The following is a 25,651-nucleotide window of genomic DNA, read 5'->3' as shown; positions in this document are numbered from 1 at the left end:
TAAGGATGGCTGTAGGTGTTTTTATTTTTTCACTGTCGACGTCTAATATTCTGAGCCATGTGTCAAAACTGGCAGATAATATGATTTGTAAGCCAGGAACTTTGCTTTTGACAGATATTTTCCAGTTTCTAACAGCGTCCAATACACAATAACAAAATTTTGAACTACTTTCTATTCTCTCGAAAATTTCATCCTTGGTTGGTTGATTTGAGAAAGGGGACCAAACTGCAAGGTCATTGGTCCCACTGGGTTAGTGAACGATAGGCAAGGAAGTTGGCTATGCACTTTCAAAGGATCATCCCAGCATTTGCCTGAAGCGATTTAGGGAAATCGTGGAAAACCTAAATCAGGATGTCTGGATGCGTGTTTGAACTGTCATCCTCCTGAATGTGATTACAGTGTGCTAACCAATGCATCAACTCACTCGCTAATTTCATCCTTGATGCTTTCCTCTTGGTTGATTTACTTCCTGAATACTTGAGAGCATATAATTCTTTATGTTTGAGATATTTAGTGACTGTATCAAACTAAGCAATTTGCCTTTTAGGTGATACATATAGAGTATTCCAAAACTCGCTGTCAATGTCTTTTCATTTGATGTAACTACACAAAATTATGAAATAGAGGCTCTGCCTATGTATCCCTGCAATAGAAGTTAATGTGAGTCAATTCCATCAGTGCTTATTCACAAATTGGTGTGAAGGAACTTGCATGGATGTTTTTCTGTAGTTTCTGCACCAGATCCAAGTTAATTTCAGGTATAAAACAGGAAATTGGTATGGCTCCAAACTACTTGTTAAGGACATCTGCTACTAAAGGTAAACATTTAGGACAGGTTTTTCACAAAATGAACTATATGCGTAAAAATAAAATGACATTTGCTTCGTCAGAGATAGTGGACGAACTGTTAACAAGATAGGCACTAACCTGTTGTGCAGCTGCTGGCAGACTGGACACTATTACTGCATTCCACAAACATGTTTTCCCTGCTTCAATATGACAAATTGTCTGCAGATGGTCAATGTTACTATTAGCTTTGACACACCAGGTGACGTTCCTCATCCAAAGAGTTTCAGATACAGAATTAACATCAAAGAACGGAGTCAGCCGATTTTACATTACTTGTGCAGAAACTTCCATGTGTGAATGACAAAGCTTTCAATGTTAGCATACACTAGTTCTACAACTAATTAAAGTCATAGTGCACCCAGAAACTACTTACAGGCTGTTATACTTTCGCCTTTGTTGATTTCAGCAAAGAGAGCAGATCGGTCCTGTGCAGAGCTATCAAGGGATGGGGCAATGTCCCCTGTAGGCAGTGCAGGGGGTGGAGGAGGCAGGCCAGGAGGTGGGGGAGGAGGTGCTGCAGAACTCGCCTTACCACCACCCCAAACCAAGCCTGTCGTATGATGCTGTTTCACAAATTGCTGCAGCTCTGTCAATACTTGGCCCCAAGCCTTAACCCATTCAACGTGAGTCTTGTCTCTGAAACAGAATAACTTTACATGAATCATAACTTAATGGAACTTAATAGAAACATTATATCTAAATGCAATAATATTGAGAAAAAAAATAACTCAAACCAATGTTAAAAATGTTAAATGCCTACTTCTAAAATGTGGTCTAAAGGCCACTAGAAAACCTATCACAAAGAGAGACTTGTGCTTCAAATCATCAACCATGATTATTATGGTAATGGTAGTGAGGATCAGCAAAAAAGTGAGTGGAGGATGAAGAAAATTTTTGCGAAGAAAGGAAAATGTTCATTTGAAAACCATAGTGGTGTGATAGAAGATATGATTCAACTGACCTCACTTCATCCAATCTGTGAAGTGGCTCGCCCAGCAAATACATAAGAATTTATAACAACAATCATATTAAAGATTAATCCATAATTTTTCATGCACATAAAGCACTGTAAAGCTGGAAAGAGAGACACCAGAAAAACAAGGGAGAAGAAGGAAGAAGAAACAGAAAAAAGGATGGGAAAAAAGTGAATTTCTATCAGGTTTACAGCTAAGTTAACATTTACTAAACGACCTTTTGGCAGGAAAAATAAAACAGTTATCAATTTGCTCAAACACACAAGAGAGTATTTAGATAAGGGTAAACCACAGAAAACCGTTATCATGATAGCCAGGTGGAATTTGGACAATTGTCCATTATCTTTAATTTTACTTCATCTCACTTAGTAACAGACTGCACTACCTCAAACTATAAATAGTAAAATGAAGAGGAGCATTGTTAGAGAATTACTTTTTATTCCTTACTCAGTAATTATGTCTATGATCCACTCTACAATACTGAACAAATAATTTTGTAAAGCAATTTCTCTCTTTTAACAAAGGAAGGAGTGACATTTAAAAATTTTTGGCACCAACTTCTGGTATGGAAAATCCTTTGCATTGACTGCTCTGTAGGTACTTATTTGGTGCAATATTTACACCATTTTCCACTTGTCCACCATTTTGCTCTACAGAAATGTTGAAAGGTGTACGATTGGAATATAAACTCAGTTCTTATGAAGTCTGATACTGTGGCTGAATGGTGTGTTCCGCACATATTACAACTCTCATATCATGTTCCATTTAGTTACCTCTTCAACAGCAATTAATGTTGTGTTCATAAGTCAAATTACTTTCTTAAAGTTTGTACAAGAGTTTGTTAGTGAGTACAACGTCCATATAACAAAAATTCAAGACTCTAAGCTCAAACTAGCTTCAGAGAACCAGTAAACTTTATATTAGGTGTAATGGGCGTTCTCCAGTGGAGGACGGTGGGTTGTGGGTATGTCACAAGCAGTTCATTGCCAGTAGCAGCATTTATTCATGTTCCAGAAGTGTTCACAGGAGGCTCGTGCCCACATGAAATGAGGTTTGGGGAGGTGGGTCGTCAGTGCACAAAGCAGCCAAATGTAGCCATGTCTAGCTAAGCACAGCAGTGCAGGGACCTTGCAAAGCCTGCATACTCAGCCTAATGGTGGTGATGACTCAGTTACGGTGTGAGGTAACATAGCCAGGCTCGCATTAAGTGACCCTGGGTGGCGGGGAGGTCTGGCACTAGTGGGCACTAAGTGGCTCGGTTTGAACCTCAGTCGATCAATGATATGACTGGGGTCCCTAGCAGGTGGTCCTGTCAGGCAGACAGTGGAGTCAAATCAACCTTGTGGCAGAAGCTGAAACTACTGCGGATGCTGACTCCATGACTCATAGAAGTGTCCAGCCTGGTCGGATGACAAATATTTCGACAAGCCTAAGTGACTTTTTTGTTGTGTGCCTTCCACAGATATCACACGTGCTGCATGCTCATTCCAGTAACTGCCCACTCACTGACCAGCTGCAGGACCTAAGAGTGTGCAATGACACAATGCTGTGCCAGCATTTTGTAGCAAGTGGCTGTCTGTGGCAACAATCTTCCTGCATTTAAATATGCGCTGTTACACAGGTTCTTCTCCCTTTATAACACAAAATCAGTTTTTGGGTGTTAACTGGTTGAGTTTTTTTCGAGAAAACTTTGTAGTTGAACAGATCCAGAAATCGAATGGAATTTATCAAGTGACTTGACTTGCACGAATCTTATTGTTGGACCTCTCATCAAATCCAAACTGATGGAATTGATGTTAAGATTCTTACCAGAATTTGCCACAGAGTTAAGTTCTCTTTCAAACATAATATGCTGTAAGTCCCTTGAACAGAAAACTGCGTCTAGCAGTTGACAGTCCAAATCTTTGACAACCATCTATTGCGGTATCCTGTATTCATGAACTCAAACAAAATGAGATAATTCCAACAGAAACACATACTCTGTACCAAACAGTATGGATTTCAAAAACATCGGTTATGTGAAAACCAATTCGTAATCTCCCCCCCCCCCCCCCCCCCAAGCAACATCCTGAATGCCAGAGCTGTGACTCACGACAGTGAGCTGGATGGGGTATTTCTTGGCTTCTGTAGTAAAACATTTGTCTCAGTACTGCACCAACGCTTATTAGTGAAAGTAGTATTATATGGGGTTTCGTACGAAATTTGAGACTGGATTGAGGACTTACTGGTACGAAGAATACAGCATGTTATCCTGGAAAGTGAGTAGTTGACAGAAGTACAGTAACTGCACGCATTTCGAAAAAAAAAAAAAAACACCTGTGTTGGGGCTCATACTGTTCATCTTGTATATTAATGACCTGACATGAGAGATTAATAAGTAATCTTAGATTTCTGCAGATAATGCAGTTGTGTATAATGAGGGAAAGTGGCACAAATATCCAGTCAGATTTTCATAAGATTTCAAAGTTGTGCAAAGATTGGCAACTTGCTTTACATGCCCAGAAATGTAAAACTGTGTATTTCAAAAACATAAAAATTTATGACCAGTTAGCTCTTGCAAATGCCTCAATGTAACAATATGCGAGTATTTGAAATGAAATGATCACACAGGCGTAATCATAAATGAAGCAATTGTCACACTTCGGATCATTGATATATGACACTAGGAAAATGTAGTCCATAGCCTACAAAACACATGCGTGATTCATCCACGAATATTGTCAAGGTGTTTAGGACTCATACCAAAAAGAATTAACAGGTGATAACGAAGGTATACAAAAAAGGGTGACACAAATAGCTGCACATATGCTGAAAAACGAGCTAGCAGATACTTGAAGACTACATGTCAACTGATCCACAAAATCTTACTTTCAAATATTCAAGAACCAGTATTAAGAAAGGAATCTAGGAATATACTACAACCATGTAAGGAATGCTCCCATAGGGACTGCAAAGACAACATCAGACTAGCTACAGAGCATGCAGAAGCATTTAAGCAGTCTCTCTTCCCTGCTGCATATATCAATGGAACTGGAGGAAACCATAATAATATGCGGTAAAATAGGGAGAACCCACAGTCTTGCATTTTACAGTCATTTTCAGAGTATGGTTCCATGTGCCTGAATTTAACTAGAACACCATATGATTCTATTTTATTACTTCAGAAGAATAATGCAAAAAAAAAAAAAAAAATCTTTATTGAACCATTTCATTTAAAACTTCATAAAAGAGTAGCTAAGAAAGAATCTCCATAAAACCTCACCAATAGCACTCTTATATTTGTTAGTTTTTTTTTCTTATTTTACTATTAATGGAACTAATTTCATTCATGAGAAAAATGAACTCAAACTTAAGATGTTAGCAAAGATGTAGGCTCAAAATTTTTCAATGTTCATCTACAACACAGTTTGCTTAGCTGGATAACTGCTCAATGTATCTTGAAATAGTTATACAAATGGTTATTAAAAATTCTAATTGCATGTCTATCATCATGCTCTATCTCGAAAGTACTAAACACTTACTTTTCTCTCCATTCCTTCAGTACCCTGTTTGAATAAAATTGTGATGCATCATTCATCTCCTTAATGTATGGCGAAGGTGCTGGGCTCTGTTAACACAAAATATTGCATATTTAAATAAAATGTATTCTAAAAAGCAATTATTTTGTTTTGTAATTCAAAACAGAAATGGTTGCCATTTAAGGCAAATAATCAAAGCATGAGAGTCAGAAACTTTATATGGTGTCTGGTCAGGAAAACACACATTTATAAGGAAAGTTTACGTACGACAGTAACCCATCCTAAAGCAGCAATACTCTCGCTAACTGCACTCAGGTGGAAGAAGTGAGGAGAATCTCTGTGTTTCTCACGGTACTCCTGAATAGCCTGAATGTGAGTAGATGTTGGTTTCAGAAGCTCTATATTTTGCATCTGACTAGGTTCTTTTGACTGAGCAGCATTTGTCAAATATTGCAACTGGGCTCTGCAAAATAAAATAAAAAGTAAATCATACTGAAATGTTTGCTACAAATCTCTGTTTTACAATTTCAAAATCTGATGATGGTCGACAGAGATCTACTTAAGATCTCTGTCAACCACTGTCAATAAAATAGATACAATTAGTGTTTTCATTTTTGGGGAGGGGGGGGGTTCTTTGTTCAGTAGCATTTTCTTTATCAGCATCAGCAGAAGATGATAATTTGTAAAGTGTTTAAAAAAGGTAGTTTTATCCATTTGAGTGGAGAAGACCATGGCTGTTTTCATAAATTACCCTGTAGGAAATACCGCAATCTTCCACACCTGTGGGTGGCTGCAGTATTTCCTACAGTGTAATTTAAGACAGTAGTTCACAGGCTGGTAAAATAATTCATTTTTACAGGTGATTGTATGCTGCCCACTGTAAGCAGCAGATATAGTTTCGATAATTAACAATAAACTCTGGGATAAGAACGCGTGAATTTAATTACAGTACATTTTAATGTTGCAAACCTTTAGGAAATACGATTTGTGAAGAAAGTGACTGTACAGACAACAACAATTGCAATGCAAATTAACATTTATACTTACTGAAATGCCTGACTGACAAGGTTAGCGTGCGAGGCAACATCACCACCTATTTGCCCCGAAAGCTTCAAATAGGAAGCCAAAGCCCCTTGTATTATGTCATTATATCCTGCAACACTCATGTTGGCACGGAGGTTGAGGGCAGATTCAGCAACTTCAACTGTTTTCTCTAGGCGTGTCGTTACTTTCTCCAAACGATTTATCAGTACTTCGAATTCGGCAGAGGAGGGGCGACCGTCTGCTTCACCTGTGTAAACAGAAACAAGAGCGTAAATAAATCACTGTAAGTTTCAGAGTCCATATATTTTAAACATATACGCTACTGAGAGTTACACACTGTTAACTATTTTCTTGTTTTTTTTTTTTTTTTTTTTTTAATATTAGGTCAGAACTTAGATCTTGAAAGGAATGTAATGAATTAGGCCTAGTTAAACAGGGGTCATGCAGGTCATGTCCAGAAAGTAGTGTGTTGTGATTCTTCAGACTTTCCCGGTACTGTGTTGTTCACCAATCACCATGACGATGACTAAAATCTCGGGCTAATTGATTTTGAATTAGGCTAAGAAAGACACCTGCAGTAATATGTCGTGAAATGTTGTCGGATGTCTAATGATTACTGTAGCTTGTTGGCTAACAGGTATACGTATATTCGCGTGACATCGGGCTCCGTGGAATGAACGAAGATTTGCAGTACGGATCTCGCACAGGCCGCACCTGGCAGATGTCTGACCCGAATACACACACCATGACTCACGCCGGTACTGACGTTGCGCAACGAATGATACGTCGGCTCCAGCTGTGCAAGATTACTTCAAAGATCATAGTCAGTTTTATAAATTTCTGTTCAGTCTCTTGCGTATGATGTTGCGCCAAACAAAAGTGTCGGTTTATAACGCGGAACTGTGCAGCATATAACGCTGTGCTTCACGGTTATTTCTAATAATTATTTTACAACGTAATGATGTTGGCAGTAAACTCTTCGTTAATTTGGTGTAGCTGACAACGCACGGTCCCATTTCTCAAACGCTACGTGATGCAGCTGGGAACGTTGTTTTTTAAATCTAACCGGAAATGCTGAGGTGCAGAGAAGGCGAATAAGCATCAGAAGAGTCGCACGGGGTAATAAATATCCATGACTTGAAGTCCTCGTCATAATTCATCGTGAGATGGAGACACTGATGATCTTGCATGGACGACTACAGACAGAATTTCGGTCACACGACACGAACTCTTCGGCGGGTTGGCCGCTGCGAGATCATATTCCAATATTCCAGCTGATTTTGAACTCATCTACCTAAGAAATACAAGGTAGAACCATAGATGATTAAAACGTGGAAAATAAGAGGAAAACGCCAGACAATGCCATAGCCACGGCGCAAATAGAACACACGAAACAACGGGAGGACTCACCCACGAAGAAGCACGCCCACGGGCAGCCGGCGCTGTACTGACTGAACGGCGAGCGGCGCGCGCCGACGGCAGCAAGCTGCACCCGCTCGCCTCTGATTCACGCACCTTACCGCGAGATATTTTAAGGCGGTGGTGAAGACTTTGCCGTTAGCCTCGCGCGAACGCCGTGCACACGCCCACGCGATCTCGAACGGCTTCCGCCAAGACCACACGCGATACTTATCCCTAGCCCGACGACAATGATACATCGATTGCTAAATTTTTCTTGTTTCACCCTTTGACTTCAATGCTAGTCTATCTACACGGGACGGGAGGAGGGAGCAACCCGTCTTTTTCCGCATGACTTCTCCCCTAGATAAAAGAGCAACTACTCCTTCACTGTTTTGGATTTAACGACTGCGGCGTCAGGGTACATAAGCATTTAAGGAATGACGGGTGGCTTCTCAATATTCTCTCTTTAACATTACCAAGAAGTTGTTAATCACGATATTTCTTCATACCTGCCATCTATTCGCGTTATGCGTCAATTAAAACAACAATTTCTATGGATACTGATGTAGATCAACCTCCCAATATAATTCACCATTCCAAGCGGTTAATAATTTCCGTTATTTTGGCTGCACTATTGCTTCTCTAGCAAGAGGCATATATATCGATATGCGCATTGGACGATCTAGTACAATGGGAGCTCTTTACCAGAGTGTGACTCATAATTTCCATCATACTTCTCATAACATGGACTGGGTTCGAGGTACGCATCGGAAGCGAAGATTACGGACACCGACCTGGAATGATTACTAACTGCTTTTGACATTTGATGCTTGCGGAATATTTTACGAGTTTTTTAGATACACAGTATCAGATGAATAACGAAACAGTTTTGTAGAAGGCACAGTGCAGTAGTATACCAGCCAGTACGAGACTCAGCTGATGCTGCTGGCTGTAACAAGTTCACGGAACGGACCAGAGCGGCTTACTGCATGATATAATTCTCTAGAAGGCTGCGCGCACAGAGAGACCAGTGGGACGCTAGAGGTTTAAATTCAAGGACTACTGCAGGTATGAGCTGGAGAGCTTTAACATAAAAAGAGCTACTACCAGAAACTCGCCAGAATGGGTCCTGAATTGCGTCACTGCTTGAGTGCTGGGATGCGACGGTACTTCTGCGCTCGATTCATCAAGCTGGAACAGAAGTCCACAAGGATTCACATTCAATTGGGAAAGATGTGGTAGGAACTTTCGATGTCTGTTCAGCCATAATCGCAGACGCCACAGCACTGGCAACTGTTAATACTAGAAACTGTGATCATGCAATAAATGATCACTGCAGCGAAAATGAAAGAGCATAGCTCCCGTCGACGTGATCAGAAGCGAGGCATCATCTAGCGCTGGACAAAACTGGGGAAAGAAATTGGCCACAACCCTTTTCCTATTATCATTCTTCTATCAGTGAAACTGATTTTGAGAAAGCAAGGAAGTCATTGATCAAGATGGTAGGACGTGGATCCGAGCCCTGATTCTCTCCAGCACGACTCTACAGTCTTCTGCAGCGCCTCCTCATACGGCAAATGTGTTTAGAATGGTCACATCGCGTTGCCCGTAGGCATATTGGGTGTTCCACCACCAACATTAGTATCGAGGCATAATGCGCAATTTTTGTAATTCACCATTTAAGAGTTTGCGTGATCTCTGTGTATTCCCTAATGTGTTATCTTCTTATTGTCACTTGTACTCCCCCTCTACTTCAATTACCTGTCCATTTTTACACGTTTTTCTCTTTAATAAGCGTAGGGACTGTCTCCCACCAACAACGTACTTAAATTCGTACTGCCTAGTACGACGTGGCTAGGTGGCTTAGGATGCCAAACTACAAACCCAAACTCCTGGGATTCAAACCTCACACAATCTTGATATTTTTTCTATCACTTACCACTACTTTCATCCCTGACCATATTCTAAGCTGTACCGTTGTTCGGACTCTGCGCTAAATAGTTGGTGCACAGTATAGATTGCTCTATTAAGTTCTTCCGTTCGTTGTGGAAATTTATTTACACCAGAGGCAGGCAAACAGTACTACGTCATCAGCAAAGCTAAAGAGGTTTGGTTACGTACCATTAACACTTACTCCTCCTCCGTTTTACGAGGTTAAGGATCCGAAATCATCCTCTACGTCTGCTTCAAAGAAGAGTTTTGGTAGTATGGAATCCTTTGCTTCATTTCTCTTTACAGTGTTTAATGTCTCATCGAATGTAACAGAAGTGGAGCACTAAATTGTCATGGCAAGGATGACGAAATTAGATAGGAACCACACCAGAATTTGCATGTAGTGACTTAGCGCAATCATGGAGAAACGAAATCACGACATCAATACGGCGATTTGAGTCCACCTCGCCGCGTCTCCATACAGCATATCGCTTTATATAGGGGCTACACCTCTGCCTTCTGACGTAAATGTGTCGGGTCCGATTCCACGCGTTGCGTTACACATTATCAACGCGTATCAACACAACAGTCGACTGTTTTCCATGGAGTTTTTGCTGACTAATGATATTTCCAAAAGGTATCTGCAACTTAAAATTTTCATAGGTAGTAGGGAGAAAGACTTTCCCTTAAATTTGCAGACTTGTAGAGCCTGGCCTGATATCAGAAACGCTAAGGTAAATGCTAGTATCATTAGTTGTAAGAAACTGATCGCCGTTCCCCCCCCAAAAAAGTCTACTTTAAGTAGGAAACACTTTGGCTACATACTTTATGAATGGCACGTGAATGACGGCATTTGAAAAGTCACAATTAACAAGTGTGCATGTTAAAATAACGTTTTTCCCACCAGCTTACGACAGTAATTAAAACTTACTCTTATGGACTTTCTGGTATTTTCCGTTGTTGAAACCTACTTATTCTCCTCATCAAGACAATAAGAAACATTTTTAGTGTGTAATATGTGTAAGATTACACACACTCCTATTAAGCAACTTGGAAAAGGTAACTCAGAAAAGACTTCACGAATACACTAGCTGAACAAGAAATGACTAAATACGGCGAAGACACTTTTACCTTGCAGATCTATTCTGAAAATTAAATTCCGATGGATAAAGCTACCATAGTGCATAAGTATTGGCCATGTTCAGTGTCGTTACGAGGTTCCGGTAGAACATATATGGGGGCGTGTACAGCGTTAGATGCTATCACTGTCAAAGACACGGAGATGCCGCGTACTCGTGTTAGTGTTATCAGCACCTGACACAGTTTGAAAGAGAACTCATTGTAGGTTTGCATTTGGCCGGCTGGCACAACTGTGCAACATCCACGTTTTTGGGGCATTCAGATAAGGCAATATCCGATGTTGGACTGCATGGGCACATGATCTCAGGCACACACATTGTCATATTTCTGGTTGATCAAGTTTGACCATGACGAGGGACGATCGCCGTATTGTGCACCAAGCACATCGTAGTGACCCCTTCACTTCTGCGCCTGCCAAGTAATGTACTCCCTGCAATATTGGTCGGGACTAGCAAAGCCATACTAAGGGAATTAATGTCTCATGTGTAGGCTGTCACTAACACCACGATACAAACGGCTGCTTTTGAAGTGACATTTTGACCGGGAAGCACGAAATAGTGAATGGTGTCGCACTGTGTTCAGCGATGAAACGCGGTTCTGCACTACTGCGGATGACTATCGTCGGTGAACATACAGTAACCTAGAGAGAGGTGCCGTTCTTCCTGTGTTTCGGAATGGCAAAGCGGTGCGGGGAACCATCAGGCAAGACTCGAGTCACGGCTGATAGGACTGAGGGAGCTTTACGGCACATCGATACGTTACGCTACGGTACGCCACGGACATCCTGTGTCCTCATGTGTTTCCTCCCGCGCGACAGAATCGTAGTGCCATTTTTTAGCAGGACAATGATTTTCCACACGCGTTAAGTATCTATAAACTGTATGCATGGTGATGATAATGTTAATAATAATAATTGTAATAATAATTTCCTTGGTGCAAGTCTTTTAGCTGGACGCCACTTAGGCGACCTGCATGTCCCTAACTTACCCCTGTTATCCAATCGGGGAAAGGAGGCCTACTGTTTGCATTCTCCTTTCTGGAGACACCTCACAAAAGAGATGATACAACGGTTTCCCAAATGAACCAGTGCAGACATTTGGGTCAGGGGGAGTGCAACTTCATACTGACAAGTTGGATCATACTGCCAAGTTCTTAGTAAATTTGACTATTTTGTAATCACTGAAATAACATCACGTACCCTCCAAATTGTGAAGTTTCTTTTCTCTTCCTCCTCCCCTTTCGGGTGTTTAACTTTTCGCGGTAGGCAACGTAGCTGTGGTTACAAGGTACCTCTAGCGGAAAATTTATTCGCGGCTATTTGCTTCTCTCATACAAATTGCAGCGATTGTAAAAATCTATTTGTAATACCATATTTTTAGTAATGAGTCACTATATTGTCGGAAATGAGCTCGTTGGCAGTGAAGTACGAGTTCAGTTTTACACTAACGGGGAAACGAATCAGGCGTCAGTGGATCATTTCTGTATTCGTCTGCAGTAATCTGGATAACGCTCGGAAGAGTAAATAACTAAGAACGGCTGCGCACGAAACGCAGCCGGCTCCTCGCGCCACTGTCTCCGTGGTGAATTTGGCAGAAATTTCAATGTAAAAGCGTGGCAAGGTTGGGTTTCCTATCACTTCCATATTGGTTCGATCGATATCTTATCAAAACCCATAGTTGTAACTTGGATGTGTTTTGTAATGTTTGGATACATATGTGATTTTGGATTAAGTTCTGATCTCAAATTATAAACAAAGAATCACAGAAGTTGTCAAAGATGTCACAACCGCTATATCATTCTTCATCACGTACGAGTTCATTTCTATTCATTATTTTCTTCAAACACCTAAGATGTCGAAGCACGAATTCAGGCGCCTCTTGGATCGTAATATCCCATAATCACGAAGACGGAAAAATTAACAGAATTTTCTAGTCAAATAAAAGCGTACAGGTAACTGTCCTTCCACCGCACTATTTATGGGAAGTACAGAAATAAGGAACTCACTCTGTAGCTACTCAACAACAATTTGTAAATTCGGTAAATATGGGTATTATGTAGAACACTAATGAATATACTGATAACAGTTAGGGTAGGAAAAAAAAACTTTCTTTGTAGCATTTAATTTTACACGGATTGCTTGTGTTCTGAATATTAATAGGTAAATGTGAGCAGCAGATAATCATGGTAAAAGAAAGGGAGATGAACTGAATTAATTTCGTCTGCAAATCACGCAAAACTGCACGGCAGAAAATTTTATTCTTTGTTTACAAACCACAAAAAAAACTATTTCTTTCACAGATAACTGGTAAACTAATCTTTTCATAATCCTTGCAAGACCAGTATTCTAGGGAGCACTAGTGTATTTCTCAGTTGACATTTTCGGAATTCACTGTCTTAATGAAAAATGTGCTCGAGGTAGGCCACTGTATTGAAACTTCTATAGCGCTTTTGTTACTGTTGTTAGTATCCCACGGAACATAGCAAATGGTTAAACATTCGTATCACGATAGTAACAGCCTGTTAAAATATTAGAAGAGTCCATCTTTGGATACCGCATGTCCTCTTGCGCGCCCCAGTAGACTTGTCAACTGCAACTACCGAAGTACGGTCATATTTCGTCGGGACGCTCGCAGCGTGCCAAGTGAAATGGAAAAATAACAGCCTGATGGCGAAACGAGCGGAGGTTCTTAAAAGTGACGTAAGGTCGCCACTCGCCACTGCTGGCTGTGGTCCCGGCGATGCCGGAGGCAGCAGCTCTGCTGGCGAGGCCGGCGACCGATGGTCGCACACAAAACAGAGCCCCGAACAGCCCTCTAGGGGTTTCCATGGCCTAATGCAGTGATTCCCAACTTTATGAGGCCGCTCATACTTGACTGCAATCAGATATCAGCTAGTGCCCCCCCCCCCCCTCAACATTAGCGTCATAATGAACTTTAAGACAAGAAGAATTTTCTCTGAACACTTATTTTTGAAATAACGAAAGGTAAATGGCATTTAGTAGTTATATGTGTCTTAGTAGCCCATGAGTTAATGATTGAATGATATAGTTGGTGCTGATTCATTCTAAAAAGTTTTTTTTAGCACAGTGCTGTAAGAATTCTCAGTGAACAGCGGGCACTACCTGCAACTCTTTCCCACAAAAGAAAGATATCTATCACACTAAGCGCCGACACTTGTCACTAAACATGCTTCCTCTCCCTAGCAACACTTCCTTCACCCACATTCAGCACCCCCGTTTAACGTCAATGAAGTTACAACGTGTGCACTATAAGGGTTTGCGAATCACTTGACTGCTGGAATCCTTCCTTCAGAAGTAGCAGAAATTGGAAGATTTCCGGCTATCAATATTTTGTCTTTGACTACTGTCACTGTTAATAATAATAATAATAATAATAATAATAATAATAGCACCAGTACAGTAACCATTACATTGTTACTGTTGCGTTGTGCTGTTAATCTGTTCGTTTATTGTGGCGACGCGAATAATGAAGCAATTTCTTCGGCTCAACTGCACTGTCAAACATGCACGATGCAAAGTACAAAGTCTCTCTCTCTCTCTCTCTCTCTCTCTCTCTCTCTCTCTCTCTCTCTGTGTGTGTGTGTGTGTGTGTGTGTGTGTGTGTGTGTGTGTGTGTGGAAGATGTCAATATATTTGCTTTACAAGCTGTAACCTCCACCACAGTGTGTCAGGCATTAATGCTAGGATTTGAAAGAAAAAAAGTTATTATTGGTAACTTATGTAACCGGTAACATTCTTACAAAACAGTGAAAACTGTAATGGTCTTTTAAAAAATTTCATTTCGTGACTGAAACACAATAAATGGAATCCTTTTGTTTTTATCGCTCAGATAATTTCCTAGATTGCGAACCCTTGGTCTAATGGGACTCGAAGTGCATATTGCGCTGTTGGGATATGCAAGGTCCTGTGGTTTGTTGATGGCAAGTAAGCATGCATAGACAGCATTTACAACTGCCATTGTTGCAAATTTTCGACATTTGATACTTGATGGGAAGGGGAGAACGCCTTATAAGCGTACTTATCAGGTGTCGCACAGTTATTCGTTCAAATTAATACCGGGGACTGAGAACGGGGGAGTGCGTTTGGAGTACCTTACCACCATACGGTCGCTGGTTTGTGAAGTTAGAGCCTGTGTCCTAGCCCCAGACTAGTGAACGTCAACGTGCAGCATACAATGTGCCAAGTTTCCACAGAACAAAATCCATTAACCACAAAAGCCTAGAACGGTTCAACGTCGTTATGCAAATAGATAATGGCCATGAGTTATTTGACCCACATGATCTCCTTCCTGTCTCAACAGACGATATTTCGCATTCCTCGACAGCAAGTTACCAAACCCAAACCTGCTCCAGTGTATGCCTCTGTATACCAGATTAGTAACGTAGTGCCGATAAGGCAACGTGGTGTTGTAAGAGACCGTCTGGCAGCCACGTTCGGGAACCCATAGATAGCTTAAGGTGGCGCCACGAGCTGGGCGCGGAGGTTACCCGACGCCTCTTGTCTCGATTTCATCACTGTGAACATAAAAGATAGTTCGTATATCAAACCTTAACTGGATCAGAAGAGGACTCCATCACAGTAATTTCTGTCGTACTACTGCCGTTCGGTATACACCAAGAGTCTTTAGAACGTGCAGTCAGCATCTTGTTATACACACGGTGATGTCAGTTGGTCGCACATTCGAGCAGCTCATGTAATACAACAGTTGCCTGTATCATATTACAAGACTCTCTCTGGTAGTTTTTCGAACTAATTTACCTAGACTAACACAAAACTATGGCGGACCGGGACTGTAACCTGAATTTCTTGCTTTCCTGTGGTCTAATGGATAAGGCATCGGTCTCCCAAACCTGGGAGTGTGGGTTCGAAAATTATTAATTTGAAAACAGATATGATCTGAAAGCACTGTTTGTAACTAACGCATTCGACTGCAAGTTTAATAAAGGTTCGAGCAGCCGCCTTAATCATTAGGCTAGCTGAGCGTGCCTGCACATCTGGTTGAAACTCTCAGTGTCAGTGCTGTGAATGTTCCGTGGCATCACAATCTGCGCTCTAATTTGCGAGTGTGTGTGTGTGTGTGTGTGTGTGTGTGTGTGTGTGTGTGTGTGTGTGTGTGCGCGAGTGTGCGAGTGTGTGTGTGTGTGTGTGTGTGTAGGGGTATGACTTCTCTACCTCCCGTGTTAGTGAGATCCAACAGTTTTGGAATAAAATGTACATAGGGACGCTCTCAACGGATCAGGCCCATGCATCTAGTGGTGTGCGAAAAACGCTATGGATGTGACACATGGAATGGAATGTGAGTAAAGCCGGCTCTATCAATAATGGTAACAATTTCATAATTCCATTTCTTTTCCTACATGCTCGGTTATTTCGCATTTCAGTGTTACAGCTGTAATAGTCTGGCATGTTCTCAAAGGAAAACTGACAGAAGAAACGGTGGTGGTGGTGGTGGTGGTGGTGGTGGTGGTTTGTGGAGGCGCTCAACATCGTTGTCATCAGCGCCCATACAAGTCCCAAATCTTTCCATTCCCAGTTCGGCACTTCCCGAATGATGATGAGATGATGACGACAACACAAACACCCAGTCGCCGGGCGGAGAAAATCCCCGACCCGGCCGGGAATCGAGCCCGGGACCCAGTGATCCAGAGGCAACAACGCTAACCACAAGACAACGAGCAGCGGACATTGAAGAAACGACGAGATACTATAGCACACTAATCTTGCTTCCTTTTTTATCCTGCTCCGCACTTTTTTCCCCTTTCTTTCGCTTTTTGTCTTGTACTGAGATCAAATCAACGCCTGCTGTACCAAAGAATAAGGCAAAGGACAGACCTGCAGACAGGGATACGTTAAGCTCAAAAATTGTGACCATCATATATTTCCTTATTTCTTACACATCTTGAAAGTTGTATAAACTATGGACCAATAAGATGATTCGGAAAACATACTAATTATTAAACTGGATATTACTACAGGTCACGTACTTACAAGCATAACCGTAGTCTATAATTCTCCTCCTAACAAAGTATAAGCTGCCAATAATAAATATAATAAATTTTATGTGGACACAAATACACCAACAGTTGTAATACATTCCCAACGCTGCTGAGCAGATCAGAGTGTTTCAGGAGACGTGTTTTGTGAGGCATATATCCGAAGTGCTGGCAGTCAGTATCTGAGTAGCAGATGAAATATACCATGTTCCCAGAGTTCTTTTATCATTTCTTATTGTTCGTTTTCTCGTCAAACATTTACAGGCTTCACAACGAATCATCCGGAAAGCATAAAACAAGTTTTATTGTATATTAATTCATCGTTTTTCAAATTGTAGTAAATGACATTTGACGATTTACTGTTTGGCTGCAGGTTAAATACTTTAGTATGGTGATGAGAGAGCTGTGCGACTGCAGCGTAACGCACACTTATAAACGTACGCGGCTGTTCTCGGGAAGATGTAGCTTACAATGCGCGGATAGATAATCTGGTGATGCAACAACAAACATGGAGGCACACAGAGCGTTTTAAAATTACGTTGAAGGGTGTAGTGCACGGGCGACATACCAATACAGCCTCTCTAGCGCTGCGTGCAGTCGGCAGCAATACTCACGTTTTGAACCACTGCCATTCTCTTTTGCTAGGTAAGGTTTCGGACCAAAGTGTCTTCTGGGAAACTCTGCCATTTTGACAAATTAATTCCTCACTATGCCATTGGAAAGTAGATCACTAAATGGACAGCCGTTAACGACACCACAACCAGGAAAACGTCTCTGGACTTAAAAGGTCGGACAATTAAACGTCATTATCCACTTGAAACGATAAGATACTGTTTCTCATACCAGTACTTATCAGTTATTTGGGATTCGCCGTCTCTTCTCTTGACCTTCAGCTCTTAGCCCCTAACTGGTAATAAATAGAACGAACGACGACGAGGATGACCATTGTTCGCCGACTGGCGCTTCGATTATTTTGCGCCAGAAGTACTTGCCCAGTGCAGGAGTCGTTAACGACTCCTTTGATATGTAGTTTCAGTTTCTGTGCCATAAAACTTACAAACATCCGCGAGTCAGTTTTTAGTGGTTTGAGAAGGGTTACTTGTTTCACTAAATTTCAGAGCACTGGTTAAAATTAAGCAAAATATCCCACCCCCCCTTCTCTCTCTCTCTCTCTCTCTCTCTCTCTCTCTCACACACACAAACACACACACACACACACACACACACACACACACACAAAAAAAAAAGGGCCCGGATCTGCGAGGGGGCGGGGGGGGGGGGGGGTAAAACGACGAGACATCTGTCCCGAGCGGCAATTTCAGAGGGCGCCAAATTCATATTCTTGAAGGAAAAAAAAACCTTGGTTCACAAAGCGCCTAGCATCCAGCGCTCACTGGTCTATCGATTATTCATATGATATTGAAACGCATCCCAGCTGGTTTTTTATTATTTTTTTAATAAATTCTAAGTTGATTTCTGAACGAATAGTAAGTTGTTCGAATTAACAGTTTTTTCAATATTATACAACGACATTTTGATTTCTTAAGTAGCAAAACATTCGAAGGACTTTGATAAAGTAATAGATTCTTTCGCAGAAAAGAAAGCACGCCGTGTAAAACTGTAGCAAGATCAGAGAGAAAAACATGCTGGGACCGAAGGGTTGAAGAAATGTGTACTGTCTTACTTGTCTCTTGTCTTTACTGGTTTTATTTTCCCTGTACTTAATTTTATGTCGCACAAAAGAGAAAGTTATTAGCTAATAGGCAATAAAGAGTGCAAATTTTCAGAAGAGTTTTTATTCTCCCGGTCACAAATAATCCTAAAGGGGGATAGGATATCAAACCGGCCTACCCGACTGGGAGTAGGAGAGGCACCACAGGACATTTTAATTTCCACTGTCCTGAATATAGGTTTGATGGCTTCCATTACAAAAACACAGATGTTTGAATTTCACAGAGCGAAATAGAGCGACGTACGATAGAAGAATGCTGTGTGAACAGGAGTGACACTTCGCTTTGGGACACATAAGCCGAAAAACATTCTTACATTTCCTCTAACGTATATGTATTATATATCAAACCGTTCGGAAAGATGTACGCTACAAAATGAACATATGTTTGAAAAATCTTTTTTTCTAAATTTTTGTATCTCAAACGCTCAAGGGGAGGGGGGGTGGGGGGCGCCACTATCAAATCAAGTTCTTGCCCCTGTTCGGAAAGATCGTAGGTCCAAGGCTGCACGTAGGCACACACGCGCGCGCGCGCGCACACACACACACACACACACACACACACACACACACACACACACACACACACACACACACCGTTTCGTTTTTAAAAACATGAATATGAGAAATTAGAGGTTTCCTTAGTGAAGTCTAGCAGTCAATTACTTTTTTTTTTTTGTCAAAACTTACAGCCAGCATTAGTTGTTTGCCGCTTCTGCATTTCTCTTTATTCGTCATACTGTTCACCCTCAGCACATTATGTGAAAGATCTTTGACGGTTCAGGAAAGTGAACTGTGTTGTTTGTACACAATGGTCGACAATGTCGGTCAATCCACAGTGAGGCACTGGTAGAAAAACATCAAAATTTGCGTCTCCATTGAATCAAGCACATTTCAAACGGTTTTGTACGTACATAACAAAACTCTACATAGCTCCATAATTTTCATATTGAACGAAGCAACAGCATACATACAATTCACCCGCTATACCACTGTCTCTATATACTATCAATGTAAAATGTCAAACGTGCTATCATCAGCGCACCGGCTTTTTACGTCGAGGTTACAACGTCAGTGCGTGTAAAGTCCTCTGTGTTGAAAGCGGACGGGCAGGTGGCGATGGTAATGGCAATGAAACGTTAACCCGAAAGTAATAACCATTACCGATCGTTAAGTGGTGAACAGAAGAAGAACTGTAACAGTCTTACAAATGAACCAATGCATCTCTGCACCTATGCAGAATCGCACAGGATGAACAAAACAATAACGGTCAACAGAGCCATTATCTCCACACACGTCATGAGAACTGCCATGAAACCTGATCAGACGAGTGGGGCGTTTTAATCACTTATCGATCTGGATTCATAAAAGGCAAAAACTCTGTGTCAGGACTTCCTAATGAGGGAACAGAAACCCAGCAACAGTTCTAATCGGGAAGAAACCGCGAATCAAACGCCGGTACTCATTTTCAAATTATTCACACGCCGTGCATCAATAGCGCATAAATTCCTTCCCCACGCGGAAATATGCCGAATTTGTGAACTACATACTGCCGGCTAAAAAGCGTTATTTATATAAATATATAGTACGAACTAGCTCATGATAGCTACGGTTATGAAATAAATGGAACATTTATCATTAATTCTATTGCTTGATGCTGCAAGTGCTACATCGTTAATCCATGTCAAGTGTTGGAATAAATATACATAATAATAATAATAAGTATTGTAGATACTGAACTTGTTAATTCACAGTCTATACATTAAGTTGTAAGCTGAACATTCTCTCATCTGTGGTTGGAGTTTGACACACAGTTGCAAAAATTTCAGTCTTCAGCAAGATATACAGGATGGAAAAGTATGATGTGCAGTGGGCCTGGAAGATTTAATTCTTAGGGAAGAGAAACCATTCTCTGAACTGGTGACAGTCACGATATTTTTGTCCAGGCAGGACAAATACAGCAAATACTGAACAGAAACGGGTGGGGGAGGGGGAGCAGGAGAAAATATCATATATACTTTTTTTCTAAAGTGAATCACTTCAAAGCACTGGCAACTGGATCCACTGTAAATGCTGTAAATTTTGTATGCAGACTGTGTGGTACGTAAATATTGTTATTTATTGAAAGATTGAACTTTGATTCTAGAGACACAGAAGTTTCACCATGTAATCTATTAAGGGAATGATACTATACCCAAATAAAACATCACCGTCCGTTATTTAGTTTGCATCAGATGAAATGTTGAATAGATTTAGCTGCTGCATATGAAAAACGTAATAAGAAAACTGACTGCAGCAGTAAGAGTGGTTTAATGCTTTCATTGCGCATCAACCGTTGTAGATGAACTGCAAAACGAAAAACAAATAAAATTTAGACTGGCTATAGCAAGAAAAGTGTTCTGAAGAAGAGAAATTTGCCATAATCGAATACAGACTTAAATGATAGAAGTCTTTTCTGGAGGTATTTGTATGGAGTGGCGCCATCTATGGAACTGAAACGTGGTTAATAAACAGGTTCAGACAAGAAGAGAATGAACGCTTTTGAAATGTGATGCTACAGAAGAATGCTAACGATTATATGGGTAGATTGGGTAACTAATGAAGAGGTACTGACTGGAATTGGGCAGGCAAGAAATTTGTGGCACTTTAAGCAGATTAGAAGGATGTAGGTTGCAGCACTTAGTAGATCATGAGGCTTGCACAGTACGCAGTAGCGTGGTGAGCTGCACCTAGCAGTCCTGGACTGGCGACGGCGACGACGACGACGACGACGACGACGACTACTACTACTAGAACAATAATAATAATAACAATAATAATAAAGGGACCCGAATGAGGAAAGTTTAAATATAAACCTGAATGTGAGATGGTCATAACCTCCAACTCGCTATCAGAATGGTAAACAGACGATGAGGTGCCTTCTACATTAAGACGTTAGAATGAGGCAAGGAATCAGAACATAATTGCCATAACAACAGCAGATTTGTCCTCAGAGAGAATACGTCCTTCCGTGGAAACAAAAGCCACGTTACAAAAGTGACAGTAAGTGAGCAACTCTCCTTCCTGTGGCATACCTCTACTTGTTTTGTAGAGCACACTGCTGGTAGTCTACAAGTTTCGAACATGATTTATAACATACAAAATTAAAAGTTAACAGTATTAAATACTTTCCCGTGGAACAAACGCAGAAAATATGAACAAAGTTTCAGACTGCAGAAAATAGTCTCAAGAAAAATAATCAAAATAGTAATCGCGTTCATTGGAAAAATATGTACATGTGTAAGAATTAAACTGCACTACGTCCGCAGATTGACAAGTCAATTACACACACAAAACGACCTACATAATTACTGCGTAAATTGTTTTAGCCATGGATGTAGCACAAGGTCTGGACAGAATTTCTATTTACCAATGAAGAATGACACATCAAATCTGTCAAGGAATAGAATTGCAGAATAAATTTCTTCAAAAAGAACCTGTTAGGAATACGTTTTGCTAGGTGAAGGTCTACTTAGGTAACAGAGTATGGGTTTGGTAAAAATGTAACAAGTAAATAATAATAATAAAACGCACTGACCCACTAATAAAACATGTCATCGACTGCCTTTTTTGAGACCACCTAGCTTCTGCATTTTTCCTTCCTTCAGTACTCAAGGCGGCATTGCTCCCGCGCTCACGATATGTTTCACCATCTTTGCTTACTACGCAACGTAAACTTTCGCCATGGGACAACACAGAGCATATTCTCTGAACTGCAATGGTCTCCTTTAAACAGCAATGTTTCGTATTACAAGCGTAACCTCGAATAAAATATTTATTTTCCTGCAGAACTTCACACCAAACATCTGCGTTGGTCAACACTACCGTCTTATCCTTTTCCTGACTCAAGATCTCACTTAACATGGATGACAGATTTTTTATAAAAGCAAATGGGAAGTGGGGTACACAAAATGGAAACCAAATATTATCGTTATAGTCTTGAACAGTATAACACCAGCCTATTACAACTACTCAATAATCTCAGTCTGGAACTTATTTTCAAGAATGTATCAACCAACGAATCCGTATTGTACGCTATGTATAAATCGAAACAGGTTGCATTGCTTTTAGCACATTGGCCTTGTGTTCGGTAGGAGAGAGGCCCTGACATCGATCAGCCATAATGATTTAGGTTTTCTACGGTTTCCTCGTGACACTTGGGGCAAATGCCGGGATGGATCACCATGGAAAGTCGCGTCCGACTACCTCTCGCACCCTCATCACACTAGATTACTACTACTACTACTACTACTACTACTGCGGCGGCGGCAACTACAAGGTGCATTCAAGTTCTAAGGCCTCCGATTTTTTTTTCTCCGGACTGGAAAGAGATAGAAACATGCGCATTGTTTTAAAATGAGGCTGCGTTCATTGTCAATACGTCGCAGAGATGGCAGCACCGTACGGCAGATGAAATTTTACCGCCAGCGGCGAGAATGAGAACTGTTTTAAATACTTAAAATGACGACGTTTTCCTTACTTGAACAGCGTGCAATCATTCGTTTTCTGAATTTGCGTGGTGTGAAACCAATTGAAATTCATCGACAGTTGAAGGAGACATGTGGTGATGGAGTTATGGATGTGTCGAAAGTGCGTTCATGAGTGCGACAGTTTAATGAAGGCAGAACATCGTGTGACAACAAACCGAAACAACCTCGGGTTCGCACAAGCCGGTCTGACGACATGATCGAGAAAGTAGAGAGAATTGTTTTGGGGGATCGCCGAATGACTGTTGAACAGATCGCCTCCAGAGTTGGCGTTTCTGTGGGTTCTGTGCACACAATCCTGCATGACGACCTGAAAATCCGAAAAGTGTCATCCAGGTGGGTGCCACGAATGCTGACGGACGGCTCCCCGTGTGGCATGTTGCCAAGCAATGTTGACGCGCAACGACAGTATGAATGGGACTTTCTTTTCGTAGGTTGTGACAATGGATGAGACGTGGATGCTATTTTTCAATCCAGAAACAAAGCGCCAGTCAGCTCAATGGAAGCACACAGATTCATCGCTACCAAGAAAATTTCGGGTAACCGCCAGTGCTGAAAAAATGATGGTGTCCATGTTCTGGGACAGCGAGGGCGTAATCCTTACCCATTGCGTTCCAAAGGGCACTACGGTAATAGGTGCATCCTACGAAAATGTTTTGAAGAACAAATTCCTTCCTGCACTGCAACAAAAACGTCCGGGAAGGGCTGCGCGTGTGCTGTTTCACCAAGACAACGCACCCGCACATCGAGCTAACGTTACTCAACAGTTTCTTCGTGATAACAACTTAGAAGTGATTCCTCATGCAACCTACTCACCTGACCTGGCTCCTAGTGACTTTTGGCTTTTTCCAACAATGAAAGACACTCTCAGTGGTCGCACATTCACCAGCCGTGCTGCTATTGCCTCAGCGATTTTCCAGTGGTCAAAACAGATACCTAAAGAAGCCTTCGCCGCTGGCACGGAATCATGGCGTCAGCGTTATGAAAAATGTGTACGTCTGCAGGGCGATTACGTCGAGAAGTAACGCCAGTTTCATCGATTTTGGGTGAATAGTTAATTAGAGAAAAAAAAAAATCGGAGGCCTTAGAACTTGAACGCACCTCGTACTTGTATACAAAATACTGATGAATATTCCAGATTGCAGAGGAGGTACTTCGGCAGATATATATACTTATGAGCCAAAACATAATGACCACTGCACACTATGATGTTGGAAGCCGCCTGGGGGCGTTGCGGGGACGTGACGCGGTAACGAAAGTATGTAAAACGGAAATGAGCGTTTGGCGTCATTGGCCGGGAGGCCCCTGGCGGGGCAGGTCCGGCCGCCTTGGTGCAGGTACATTCGACGCCACATTGGGCGACCTGCGCGCCGGATGGGGATGAAATGATGAAGACAACACAACACTCAGTCCCTGAGCGGAGAAAATCCTCTACCCAGCTGGGAATCGAACTCGGGCCCCTTAGGACGGCAGTCCATCACGCTGACCATTCAGCTATCGGGGAGGACACAAAAGTATGTAAGCAGAGCAGACACGGAAGGGGGTTCACCCTAACCAAGATATGGGCTGCAAATGGGGAAATCCATTGAGATAAGCGACTTTGACAAAGGGCAGATTATTATTATTATTATTCGGCGAAGCTGGTAGCATGTTCATGTACTATGTCGTGAATATCTACGGAAAGAGGTAGAAAGACAGTGAGACTACCACTAGGTGCTAACTCTTCACAGATCGCGCGGTTTAGAAGCTTGTCTGTTCTGTAAAGAACGATAGATGGTGAACTGAGACATATGTGCCGAAAGAGCACAATGCTGGTGCACGCGCAAGTGTTCCGGAGCAACACCGTTCATCGTACTTGCTGAAAATGGAGCCCCGCAGTAGACCACCCGTAAGTATTCACATGTTGATCCAACTACATCATCAAGTGTGATTGCAGTGGGCACGGAACCATCGGGATTCGGCCGTAGAACAATGGAAAGTGTCTGCTCTTTGGGCCAATCACATTTTTGCTACACTAGGTCGATGGTCGTCTCCACAATTGCCGTCATCGAGGTGAAAAGCGGCTTGAAACGTGCAGCGCGCCACAAAGGACATCACACCCATCCATGCCCGATACGAACCTGCGCGCCACAGATGCAGACTGCCGGGAGCAGTACTATGCTGCTGGAGACATTCTCCTGCGCTGTGGTAGCAATCAAAGAAACTACGCTAATAGCTGCGAACCACTTAATTTCCTTCATGCTCGATGTCTTCCCCGACGGCGATGTCATCTTTCAGCAGTACAATTGACCGTGTCTCGGAGCCAGAAATTTGTTACAGTGGTTTGAGGAGCATTATAGTAAATTCACGTTGATGTTTTCCCGACCAAATTCGCGAGGTGTGATCCTGTGAAACTCACCTGGGTCAGTATCGGGCGTCATCATTGCGTACGCAAATAAGCGGCCATTTATTTAAGCGGAATTATATGACCTGTGCGCAAACCTCTAACGCCATGCCCCTCCACAAACCTACCAACAAACTGTCGGA

At 41.7% G+C, this 25,651-nt stretch overlaps 1 protein-coding gene across 1 annotated transcript in view; it reads right to left on the bottom strand.

Annotated features, from left to right (window-relative positions):
• The window catches only part of LOC126344720 (adenylyl cyclase-associated protein 1), a 178,224-nt gene that overhangs the window by 46,286 nt on the left and 106,287 nt on the right, over window positions 1–25,651 (bottom strand). Inside the window, exons 2-5 of the mRNA XM_050002042.1 lie at window positions 6,389–6,632; window positions 5,609–5,804; window positions 5,345–5,430; window positions 1,223–1,485 (exon numbers count right to left, since the gene is read on the bottom strand). Coding sequence (XP_049857999.1) covers window positions 1,223–1,485; window positions 5,345–5,430; window positions 5,609–5,804; window positions 6,389–6,632 — 789 coding nt within the window. The remainder of the gene's footprint in view (window positions 1–1,222; window positions 1,486–5,344; window positions 5,431–5,608; window positions 5,805–6,388; window positions 6,633–25,651) is intronic.

Source organism: Schistocerca gregaria, chromosome 1, assembly GCF_023897955.1.
Source record: "Schistocerca gregaria isolate iqSchGreg1 chromosome 1, iqSchGreg1.2, whole genome shotgun sequence".
NCBI classification, from domain to species: Eukaryota; Metazoa; Arthropoda; class Insecta; order Orthoptera; family Acrididae; genus Schistocerca; species Schistocerca gregaria.
Note: the sequence above shows the minus strand (reverse complement) of the source record. Positions and strands in the feature narration are given on the sequence as shown.